The 10,772-nt window shown below is 47.4% G+C and overlaps 7 protein-coding genes across 7 annotated transcripts; 5 read left to right on the top strand and 2 right to left on the bottom strand.

The window, feature by feature from the left end:
• Positions 1 to 979: 979 nt before the first annotated feature.
• LY89DRAFT_736093 (uncharacterized protein) lies at positions 980 to 1,462 on the bottom strand (the record flags this gene model as incomplete). Its single annotated transcript, XM_018220086.1, has 1 exon — positions 980 to 1,462. One exon carries the CDS (start codon positions 1,460 to 1,462, stop codon positions 980 to 982), a length of 483 nt encoding a protein of 160 aa, XP_018069389.1.
• Positions 1,463 to 2,163: 701 nt separating this feature from the next.
• On the top strand, positions 2,164 to 2,663 carry LY89DRAFT_686599 (uncharacterized protein). The gene is made up of 2 exons (XM_018215321.1): positions 2,164 to 2,244; positions 2,296 to 2,663. The coding sequence occupies exons 1-2, from the start codon at positions 2,207 to 2,209 to the stop codon at positions 2,477 to 2,479; spliced, it is 222 nt and encodes a 73-aa protein (XP_018069388.1). The 5' UTR covers positions 2,164 to 2,206; the 3' UTR covers positions 2,480 to 2,663.
• A 117-nt stretch (positions 2,664 to 2,780) lies between these two features.
• LY89DRAFT_698528 (cytochrome P450) lies at positions 2,781 to 4,283 on the top strand (the record flags this gene model as incomplete). The annotated part of the gene is made up of 3 exons (XM_018216988.1): positions 2,781 to 3,091; positions 3,149 to 3,486; positions 3,727 to 4,283. 3 exons carry the CDS (start codon positions 2,781 to 2,783, stop codon positions 4,281 to 4,283), a joined length of 1,206 nt encoding a protein of 401 aa, XP_018069387.1.
• A 343-nt stretch (positions 4,284 to 4,626) lies between these two features.
• LY89DRAFT_686597 (putative aldehyde dehydrogenase family protein) lies at positions 4,627 to 6,243 on the top strand. The gene has a single exon (XM_018215320.1). The coding sequence runs from the start codon at positions 4,700 to 4,702 to the stop codon at positions 6,188 to 6,190; it is 1,491 nt and encodes a 496-aa protein (XP_018069386.1). The 5' UTR covers positions 4,627 to 4,699; the 3' UTR covers positions 6,191 to 6,243.
• Positions 6,244 to 6,604: 361 nt separating this feature from the next.
• LY89DRAFT_736090 (uncharacterized protein) lies at positions 6,605 to 7,502 on the top strand (the record flags this gene model as incomplete). The annotated part of the gene is made up of 2 exons (XM_018220085.1): positions 6,605 to 6,717; positions 6,776 to 7,502. The coding sequence occupies 2 exons, from the start codon at positions 6,605 to 6,607 to the stop codon at positions 7,500 to 7,502; spliced, it is 840 nt and encodes a 279-aa protein (XP_018069385.1).
• On the bottom strand, positions 7,213 to 8,049 carry LY89DRAFT_686596 (hype protein). Its single transcript, XM_018215319.1, has one exon. It carries the CDS (start codon positions 7,939 to 7,941, stop codon positions 7,567 to 7,569), a length of 375 nt encoding a protein of 124 aa, XP_018069384.1. The 5' UTR covers positions 7,942 to 8,049; the 3' UTR covers positions 7,213 to 7,566.
• A 1,167-nt stretch (positions 8,050 to 9,216) lies between these two features.
• Positions 9,217 to 10,636, top strand: LY89DRAFT_698526 (NAD(P)-binding protein; the record flags this gene model as incomplete). The annotated part of the gene is made up of 2 exons (XM_018216987.1): positions 9,217 to 9,224; positions 9,856 to 10,636. The coding sequence occupies 2 exons, from the start codon at positions 9,217 to 9,219 to the stop codon at positions 10,634 to 10,636; spliced, it is 789 nt and encodes a 262-aa protein (XP_018069383.1).
• Positions 10,637 to 10,772: the final 136 nt, after the last annotated feature.

The following is a 10,772-nucleotide window of genomic DNA, read 5'->3' as shown; positions in this document are numbered from 1 at the left end:
ATATCATCAGAAGCCCATTTTCGGAAACAGACGAGGCCACCTGGGCCAATGGAACACCACTGTACGTTTCCTGACGATAATCCTCCGTTATCAACCTGATTCTTGATATGCGATGGCATTCCATACCTGGAAACCAAAAGTCAGTGGAACTGAGCCTTTCCAATTCCTGGGACATACTGGGTCGTGAACTTATCGTTTCCAATGATCCAGGAGTCCTCAGTGGAACCGAACACAAACAACATCTTGCAGTATCAAAGTGGTAACTATGGCGAGGAGGTTTTATCTGAGGTGTCGAGAAGGGAGTTTCAAAGGGGAGAAAAAATTGGAAGCGCTCTCGTCTTGACGTGGCGAAGCCAAAAAGAACTATTGTTTCAGGGTCGTTGTCTCAATCCATGACCTGGTACTGGCTGGGGAAACGCCATTGTGACCTCGCATGCAGGATGTCGGAAATGTGAGCCTCAGCTGAAAGATCAATATCCTTGGCATACGCCACCGAATGCAAATTACTGTACGCGAGAGTAAGGACGAATTGAAAGCTGCAGTGGCAAGGCTTGAAACTACGGAATCTCAGATTCAAAACGTTGCATGCAAAAGCTGGTATAGGTTGACGCGCCCAAACGCATATATATGGCAAAGTATATGGAGCCTGACAGTTCAACAGGAACGTGCAAGAGAAATAAGGCCGACTTTTGCTTCGCTTTTGTCTTTGATCCTGCCGCTGAGTTATCCTACCATATGACCTCTTAACGCGGCACCCAGGGCACAAGGTCATAACCTCTGAAGATCTTGTCCTTACCTTTGAGAATCACCTTCACACCATGAAAAATGATCACAGTCCATAGCTCCTGTAACCATCGCGGTGTTGTCTTCACGAATCCATAGAACGTGATCGTGCCGGGGCTACCTTTAGCTCCTCCTCTCCCTGCTGATGAAAATACTATCCCGTCGCAGCTCTCTTCATAGTCCGCATCCACAACCTTTATCGCGATATCGTCTTCTCCTGCTGTCGCATCTCTATAGCTCGAGCCAGCCGGAAATCCTGCGATAGGACTCGGATCATCGAGGAGGACTCTTCGTCAATCATGACAATCCAATCGAATCGCATCCCGTAATGCTCTCTCAGCTCCCTCAGAATCCTCTTATCATGTTCCTCAGGCCAACCGTACTTGGCACGGCAGTGTTTTCGGGCATCTTGAGTGCTTGCGGAGGGAAGGCGGATAAATTCGATCTGCAATGGAATATTCTCGCCGTATAATTCTTCGGTGTTGAAGCGCAAGCTGGCTTCGATGTACGCTCGTAATCGCTCGCAGACGAGCTGGTCTGATAATTCCTCCGTGGCGCTGCTAGCTGGAGTAGGGGCAGGATAGATGCTGTAGACTGTGAAAGTCCAAATACCCAAAACATCTTCTATGTTTAGGCTGTTGAAGAAGGCTTGAAGCGGTTGTGGGACCTCTTTAGTCATGGTAAGAAGCTTGAACCTCATACAAAAATCCAGGAACGGAATTTGGGTTAGATTGTTCTTTACCACTCCCGGACTACAACTTGAACCCAGCCATGTTGTTTGAACAAAGTTTCTGGATATGTGATGCCGGGACCTGTCTACGGTTAATTACCAAAGAAGCTAAGCGGACTCGATATCCAACGGTGTCCACTGTAATCGAAATAGCGGGAGACCCACAGGCTTTCCTCTACTACTGCCGTTCGGGAGTGCGGTCATTTCAATCTTATGCAATAGCCGGGAATAATTCTCCGCAAGCTCCGAAATTGAGAGCCGGGAGGGGAAGGAGCCACCCACGTGATCGCAAGGCCAGCAGCTGAGTTAGATTGCGGTCTACAGCCAGTCTAAATGAAAATCCCACATCCACTTTGCACAAAACCGTATCTCGAGCATTTTCCAACCACAGAGCCTGTAAAACAGTATCTCCAGGCTTGAGTTTGGCTTTTCATTGAAGGTTTCTGATCATCATTCACCATGCGATATGATATTGAGCGGCACCAGGCTGTCTATAACTTCGATCCAGAATACCTTTGGTAAGTTTTCCGTTTCTAGATCTCGCTTAAGAGGACTGAAGCTTACTCGTCTGACATTAGGGATTGCTTCGTCACCGAAGAAGGTAACCCGGTCTTGCCCACACTTGTTGGGAAAAAACTCCAAACCGATCGCGATCCCAATAAGTTTCGTAAACCGGCTGGCTACGACGCCGAAATGCATTCTCTTTACAACTTCAATCCAGCGTATCTTCAGTAAGTAATCTCCAATGATGCACAGCAAGAAGAAAACTCAACTCGTCCCAACGGTCTCTGTGTCAAGGCCGAATCGGGTCCAAAGGACACATTCGATCGTATAACTACCGCGGCTTTGGTCATTTTGGGGGCTGCGAAAATGTTTATCCACATTTGGAGATTGTTTAACAGGAGTAAAAGGCCCGGAGAGTCTCCGCACGGAGAGTCTCCGGTGCGATCCTCTGATCTTTCGTGACTTGTCACTCATGTGACAACCAGTAGGATGGTTGATCTGCTCCTTATTGGAGAATGTTGATGTCCCTCACATCCTGCGAGATTCACAGAGCTATGCAAGGGATCTAGGACGTATACAGTACAAAACGCTAAGTTCATGCATCCTGGTCCGACAGCGGAGTTGCATTAGTTTGCTTACTGTATCCAACTGGGTACGTTCACGTGTTCAACTACCAACAAACACGGCGCTTATATATCGTTTGGCTGTCGTCGTATTCGACCTTGGAGTGTCCATACCCAATTACTCGACGATGACGATTAACATGACTGTGCTCGTCTTGTGCGTTGCATTTGTGTGGTTCTTGAAGCAAGTGCAGGTTGCATTCTTCTCCGACTTGTCACCTATCCCCAATGCACACTTCACAGTTCCACTCTCACGTCTATGGATTCTCCATAAGAGATGGAAGAACCGTCAAAACCGAGCGAGATTGGCAGCACACCAGAAGCTCGGTCCAGTGGTGAGAATAGGGCCGCGCGAACTCAGCGTCAACTGCATTGACGATGGGGTGCGAACTATCTACGGGAGTGCTTTTGACAAAGATGCGTGGTATGCCAAAGCTTTTCGCGGTCATGAGTAAGCAGATCTATTCCTGTTGAGTGCAGGAAATGAGCGTTCTAAGTCACCGGACAGGAAGCCATACATGTTCACAATGATATCGAGTAAAGCGCACGCGGAACGAAAAAGGATGTTTGCAAATGTATACTCGAAGTCTTACATTCAAAAGTCTTCCAGGTGGTCTGAGATGGCTTACACTATCATTTCGGGTCGATTGAGGGATGAGATGATATCCTGGGCTGACAGCGACATCGTGGTAGATGTGTTGGAGAGAAGCAAGGCTTGTCTGATGGATCTGACCTCCGCGTGGATCTTTGGTCTCAAACATGGAACCAATTTCATCCAAAATGTCAAGGAGGCGGAGGAGTTCTTTACACCTTTCAGAAGAACTTTCGGTGGATTCTTTTGGCGCAGTGAGTTTTTCCAAGCTACAAGACTCCTGCAGTATATTGGCATTCATCTCGTCCCAAGGCAGGTTGGGCCATGTCGGGAGATGCTTGAAAAATGATGTTCTGCCAAGTTTGGAATAATCCATGACAGCGTGATCCAAGAGACATCGGAGTCCACTCGAGAAACGCCCGACTCCGCGGATTATCCACTCGTCTACAATCAAATCCGGAATGGAATGGAGAAGTCAGACCTTCCTCACGAAGCCCTAGAGCAGACGTTGTCCATGGAACTTCTAGACCATATGGTAGCCGGACACGATGCCACTGGCATCACTGTAACATATCTTCTCTATGAGATTTCCCAACGCTCGTCTCTCCAAAGAAGACTCAAAATTGAGATCCAAGCACACTGGAAAATTGGCCAAAAGAATTGTGCAGAGCAATTAGAAAAACTCCCTTTGTTAGATGCCGTCTTAATGGAAACCCTCCGTCTCTACTCCGCAAATCTAGGTCCCTGGCCTCGTGTTGCACCGTCATCTATCCGACTTGGAAAGTTTTCTAATATTCCGAAAGGGACGATCATCAGTGCCTCAAGCTATGCTTTGCACAAAAATGACAAGGTATTCCCATGTCCCGAGAAGTGGCTTCCTGAGAGATGGCTGGATGCTAGTGAGACGCAGCGAAAGGAGATGATGCGATGGTTTTGGGCCTTTGGAAGCGGTTCCCGTATGTGTATAGGATCCCATCTTGCAATTTATAGTAAGTCTCCCGTCTCCTGTGCCTCAAGTGGAGTCCTTTCAGCTAATGCAGTCCAGACATGAAGGGGATTGTGGCAAATCTATATCGTGAATTTGAAACTAGCCTTGTGGATGGTTCCGGGATGGAGCAGCTGGATGCCAACATTGCTGGACCTGTAGGAGATAGATTGCTGCTCAAGTTTCACCGCTTGAAAACGTAAGAATGGTAGAGGAATGCATCTTATTGAGGGAGTTTGTTTCTTGTTGGTCGTTTTGTTTTGTTAGCTGAAGCGTACCTCCAGTATGTAGACAGTGAAGAAGAGAAAAGTGGCTCGGTAAAGAGTGATTTTCACGTGATCCCCAAAAGTCGCACTAGGTAGGTCAATCCCGTTTGTCGGCTGCCGTAGTACTCCATAACCCTTAATCAGATCTTTTTGGGCTTCTCCTTGCCAACGTATTTCTCTTTCACATTCTCCTTACACCCCTAGTCGACTGCTCCGATGTCAAATCTACCTCACAAATCGAACTGGATCGATGGCTCTCACCAGCAGCCTACACACCAGCAAATTCACATTATCAATCCCGCGACGGAAGAAAAAATTGCAACGATAGATTCTACGCCATTGGAAGCAGTCAACTCCATCATTGCCTCCTCATTACAGAATTTCTCGAGCGGCGTCTGGAGCAAAGCCAATGCATCGACACGCTTCGGAGTCCTTTCCAAGGCTGCAAGCTTGCTGCGCTCCCGCTTACCCGAATTCATCGATCTTGAGACGCAACAAACAGGTCGACCAATTCGGGAAATGCGAGCACAACTTGCCCGTATCCCTGAATGGCTTGAGTACTTTGCCTCTCTGGCACGCACCCACGAAGGTCGTGTGACACCTTTTAAGGGCCCTGTTGTCAACACTCTCACACGTTTAGCTCTTGGTGTTGTCGTGCAGATCACGCCTTGGAACCACCCACTTTTAATAGCAACCAAGAAAATCGCTGCCGCACTAGCGGCAGGAAACTCAGTCATCGTCAAGCCATCCGAATCTGCGCCGTTATCTGTATTGGAGATGGGTAAACTTTTCAAGGAAGCTGGACTACCTGATGGAACTCTGCAGATTGTTTCTGGGTACGGACGAGAAACGGGAAAGTTTCTCTGCGAATCTCCATTTGTTTCGAAGATTGATTTGACTGGCGGTCTTGCTACGTATGAAGCAATTGCTCCAACAGCGAGCAAGAACATGGTTCCCATCACCGCTGAACTAGGTGGCAAAGCGCCAGTGTGCTTCTTCCCAAGCATGCCAATCGAGAAAGGCGTCAAGGCCGCTCTCTTCGCAAGTTTCATTGCAAGTGGCCAAACATGCGTTACAGGAAGTCGTTTATTGATACACTCTGACATTTATGACGAGTTTGTCAAGTTATTGGTAGAAAGGACAAAAGCTCTAAGGATAGGGAACCCCGTAGATGACAAAACCCAAATTGGAGCTGTGATCTCACGCACGAGTGTGGAAAGATGTTCAGCATTTGTTTCACGTGCCATCTCAGAGGGAGGAAACGTACTTTGTGGTGGAGAACCAACTAGTGTAAATGGAAAAGGGTTCTTCTTTGCGCCAACCTTGATTGAGACGAAATGTGGAAGCGACTTGGCATGCAATGAGGTCTTTGGCCCCGTCATTGCTCTCATCAAGTGCCAGTCTGAGGAAGAGATCATTAAAGTTGCGAATGCTACCTCGTTTGCTTTGGGCGTATCAGTATGGACAAATGATTTCAGCCAGGCCCATCGAGTTGCGGAACGGATAGATGCGGGGATTGTTTGGATCAATGGCCATCATCTGAATGACCCATCATCTCCTTGGGGAGGATTCAAGGAAAGTGGGCTTGGGAAGGAGAATGGCATTGAAGCCTTTGAAAGTTACACAAAGGTCAAAAGCACTGTGATTAACTATGGCCAGGAGCCCACGTGGTTCGACGATGAGGTAGAGAATGCGCGTTATGGATAGTATTGTTATCCGAAGCAATCAATTTTCATGCTCAGATCCGTTCATTGCAAGAGGATGCAATGCACTACAAAGATATCAATACTTGCTAAAGTGAGCACTCATCTGCAAGCACGCACAATCTGATCAATTACATGTCCGAGCTACTTCCGTACATACGTATGCAATGCGGCGTTACCAGGCTGTTGGAACCCCGCCAAGTAAGCACTTGATGTCAAGATACGCACAAACCAATCAGCTGTCAGCACTTTGCCGCGCCTGCTTCCAACCTCAAAAGGAACAAATGACGCTGATGCTCAATCAGATCTACTTAAACAGCGTTGGATTTCAAGATACGCAGAAACAAATCAACCTCTGTATACAGTACATAGATTTTCGGGGACTCGGACATTTTCTTCAATCTGCCACGACCTCATCATGCCAAACTTCACGGTGATGTCAGTTTCTTCTTCCGCTCGTGATCGCAGAGGGAAACCACGCTTGGGCGCGAGAGGGATTAGGAAAGTCAAAACCGGCTGCAAGACTTGCAAGTACGATGCAACGCAAAGAGACACACTCTGGTATTTGCTTTGCTAATCTGGAGCATAGGATCAGGCGCAAGAAGTGTGATGAGATCAGGCCCGCGTGCTCACAGTGCAGTGATACCGGCCGTCGTTGCGACTTCAGCGGAGGTGTTCTGAACCATCTCCCGCAAACTTCGGACATACCCCTTGCACGAAAACCGGAGATGAGCTTTAGCCTGCGACCAAGTCTACCTTGCCATATGCGTGACCTGACGTATGCCGAAGCAAGCCATCTCGACTACTTCCGGCTGGTGTGCGCGAAAAGCTTTGCATTGTCTTTGGATGCCACGCTGTGGGAGAATCTTCTTCTGCAGAACGTACATCTAGAACCCAGTATTTATCACGCCGCTCTGACGGCTGCTGCACTAAGCAGACACCAGTATTGTCCAATGCAAGCATGGTACGATCGAGGGAAGACCAATTCACCCATTGAATTCGCCATAGTCCACTACAATCTGGCCATACGAATTGTAAATGAACGACTTGGACATTCAGCAGGAAGCTCTGAGCTCGCTGTGCTGGCTAGTATCATCTTCGCTCACGTTGAGGCATTTCAGAATTTCCGACCCGGCAAAAGAGATTCAAATCTGATTTCTGCTCACCTCAATGGTGGACTTGCGATTGTGCACAGCCTCAAGTCCACGTCTCAAAACATAGACCATCTTGAAGCTGCCTTGACACACATGCAAACTCAGATGGAGCAATTTGAGCAATATTCGGCCCGGTACCAACATTCTTCCGGAGATCTCTAAGTCTTATAACTCAAAGTCGTGCAACCGCTACTCGTGTTCCACATTGGGCTAAGAAAAACAGAATTTACTCTTGTCTCTTAGTTTCCTGAATGTCCCCCACAACGACCATCTTCAGCTTCTCGCGGTCCACGAACTTGTCTTCGACGATCCTCAGCTCCTTGGCCGCTTCCTCCACTTTCAAGACTGCCATGAAAGCTTGGAAAGCTGTTTCATCACCAAAGATGATCTCGGCGACGGCGTCGACATCCACAGCAGGATCCATTGATTGCCCAGTCTCTGCGATTTGGCGCTGGAGGTAGTATCGCTTGTGGCTTCTGGGGAAATGTTCGCCCCCAAGTCGTTGAAGTAGAGGCATTTGGATGGTCTCGTAGTACTCCTTGAACTCCTGATGAGACATGCCGGCTTCGCGTGTGAGGAAGATAAGGATAGTGTAAGGCATTGTAGACGTTGAAGGAAGTTAGATCTTTGGTGGAATATGGCAATGAAAGATTGAATGATGAAGATATCGAAGAAGTAGTCTGCAGATTAAAGCACGCCTTGAGCGGGTCTTATATACATTGCTTGCTAATTTCTGCGCCTTCGATCTACGTGGATTTCGATCGATGCCTAGTTCTTTGGCGGACAACATCAGTCCTTTTGCAGAAGTAGTTTAAGCTAGTTATGAGAACCTTGCCCACACTTTGGCTTGCCGCTTGCTATTTAATTTGTGGATTCCACATGATTTTGCACAAGTGTATGTGAACGGACTCGGAAACCAAGATACACAGTCCGATTCGAGGCAGCGTAAAGCGAGCATCGCTTGTGATGTACAGCCCTGGGTAAGTTAAGCACTATCCAATAGAAGATCATGCACCAAGACTAGATAAGCCACCCGTGAGAAGGATGTATTGAGTCATGCAAATCCTTTGCCGCTTTCTCCCCATATCTTATTTCCGAGTTGTATGTTCGGAACAAGCTGAGCATCCTCACCCAACGTACAGTAGCCCCAGACATTCTCATTTATCCCAATACAGAGCTTTGCAGAGTTCTCCCTGGTTCTATTGCATTTCGCATATCAGGAATGATGGAACATAGCAAGTAAGAATAGAGGCAATAATCGAGATGCCGAAGGTGGGGTTTGGGTCAACTCAGGCATAGATATCAGTGAATCAACAATCACATTAATTACATTGGTGCCCACCAACGAAAAGTGGAGATGGAAAGTACTACTCAGTTGAATTAGAGTCATCGTTATCAAACTCCTTCCAGCCCGGTCATGGCGGGAGAGGAACACCTTTGCGTGGATTTCAGAGATTGGAGCAAGGAAGATAAAAGAAATCAGAGAATACAACGCATTCAAATAGCAGCATTGAAGCGAATTAGCTTTCTCAGAATAATAATATCAAATTTTTGTTCACTAATTAAATTTAGGAAATCAATTCATAGATCTTCACCACACCTAGTTGAAATTAAAGCTCCGCTGATATAACCACTCCAAGCTCTCTCGACCTGATAATCGAGGGATTAAAAATGATTGATGAAATTTTTCCAAACCGTGAAAGTTTAAAAGACTGACAACTTGGGTCAAAGTGGATAGATTGGAGCTTTGTCTCGACTCGATTGGCTGAATTAGAGTTTGAAAGCGAAATCACAGAATAGGCGAGGCGGAAGAACACAAAAGGACAATCGCCGAAGATGGAGGAGGATGGTCCCCTGGAATCCCGAGCAGGCCCAAATGGCCCCGTAATCGAAGGCCGGCAGCTGAGTAAGATTGGCGAAAGGAGGGGCCAATAAAAGTTCAAGTCTATCTCATTGGGCGACAATCCATGCATGGCAAAGATCGGCTCCGGAGCCGTTTGGATTCCTAGATTCCGACCCCGGAAGCTGTTTGGATTTCGAGATTCCGACCTTCACGGCGTGACGCATCCTAGTCTCAACTCGGAAATCTTCAATGCGTACTCGTGACATCTGCCTTGAAATGCGGAAGATGTCACCCTACGCTGTAGAATGTACATCCATGCCGGCGTCAATTCGTTTGCGTGATGCTGAAGCAACGTACGAAGTATATATAGTGATAAGATCCCGCAAAGTTTTGTGGTGAAAGCTATCATACAAGAGATTTTCATATTGCTATGTTACCTTTGTACGAAATCTTCAATACTCCGCATAAATTCACCTTAAATTTCCGCCCTTCCATCGCTCTCAACATGCTGTCGGATACCGAGAAAGGATTCATATTCTTCGTTATTATCGGTGCTTGGTCAACCTTGATTGCCCTTTATAAGCTGGCATCATTCTTGTATCTTTATTCTCGCTCTGGCTCGCTCAAGAAATACAACAAGAATGGTGGAGCTTGGGCTCTTGTCACTGGCAGCAGCGACGGCATTGGAGAAGCATTCGCCAACGAACTCTGCTCGCGAGGCTTCAATGTCATATTACACGGTCGCAATCCCAAGAAGCTATCCACCGTCCAGTCCAAGTTGACTGCTGCGTTCCCCAAAGCCGAAATCCGCACATTCGTTGCCGATGCAGCTGCCTCTTCTACGACCAACTCCGCTGCGATCCAAGATCTCGTCGACAGCATCAAAGACTTGAAATTGACTGTCCTTATCAACAATGTTGGCGGAGCAGGGAACCTGAAAGCTGCCTTTACGACATTCGCGGATCACACGACGAAGGAGATTGACGATATGATCTCAATCAACATGCTTTTCACCCTTCATCTCACACAGGCTCTTCTCCCTCTGATGATCAAGCAAGATTCTGCTCTCATCATGAACACCGGCTCCAGTTCCTACATTGGACTACCATACATCACTGTTTATTCTCCCACCAAGGCGTATCTCAACGCATGGGGAAATGCTTTGTACACCGAATTGCAAGCCGAGGGTATCACCAATGTTGAGGTGTTGACGGTGGTGTCCGGAAACACCCAAACCGGTCAAGATACTCGTCCAGCGAACTTTCTTAGGCCAACTGCGAAGGCTTATGTTAAGGGAGCGTTGGCGAAAGTCGGATGTGGACGTACGATTGTTGTGGGATATTTCTCACATGCATTGCAATCTGCTGTCACGGAGCTGTTGCCTCGATGGGCGCAGAGAAAAGTCCTCGGCATGGCCCTTAAGCCATACAAGGGGAAGAATCTGGACGAGTAAGCTTCATAAATGAGGGTCTGATATAGAGTGGCCTACTGGCTGAATTGTAATTTGGGAGGTCAAAAGAAGAGAGCGACATCATGTTCGGCGAGTCAACCTGGGTTTCGAGGGATACAGTCATAATTCAAAGCGACGA

This window comes from Mollisia scopiformis (genome assembly GCF_001500285.1).
Source record: "Mollisia scopiformis unplaced genomic scaffold LY89scaffold_16, whole genome shotgun sequence".
NCBI classification, from domain to species: Eukaryota; Fungi; Ascomycota; class Leotiomycetes; order Helotiales; family Mollisiaceae; genus Mollisia; species Mollisia scopiformis.
The sequence above is the reverse complement of the archived record's forward strand: the minus strand, read 5'-3'. Positions and strand labels throughout refer to the sequence as shown.

Excerpts from the sequence above, each read along its gene's own strand:
- LY89DRAFT_686596 (XM_018215319.1), bottom strand. The coding sequence starts at position 7,941 with ATGCCTTACACTATCCTTATCTTCCTCACACGCGAAGCCGGCATGTCT.
- LY89DRAFT_686597 (XM_018215320.1), top strand. The coding sequence starts at position 4,700 with ATGTCAAATCTACCTCACAAATCGAACTGGATCGATGGCTCTCACCAG.
- LY89DRAFT_686599 (XM_018215321.1), top strand. The coding sequence starts at position 2,207 with ATGCATTCTCTTTACAACTTCAATCCAGCGTATCTTCA. Across the intron at positions 2,245-2,295 it reads TTCAATCCAGCGTATCTTCA|CGGTCTCTGTGTCAAGGCCG; the intron begins GTAAGTAATCTC and ends AACTCGTCCCAA.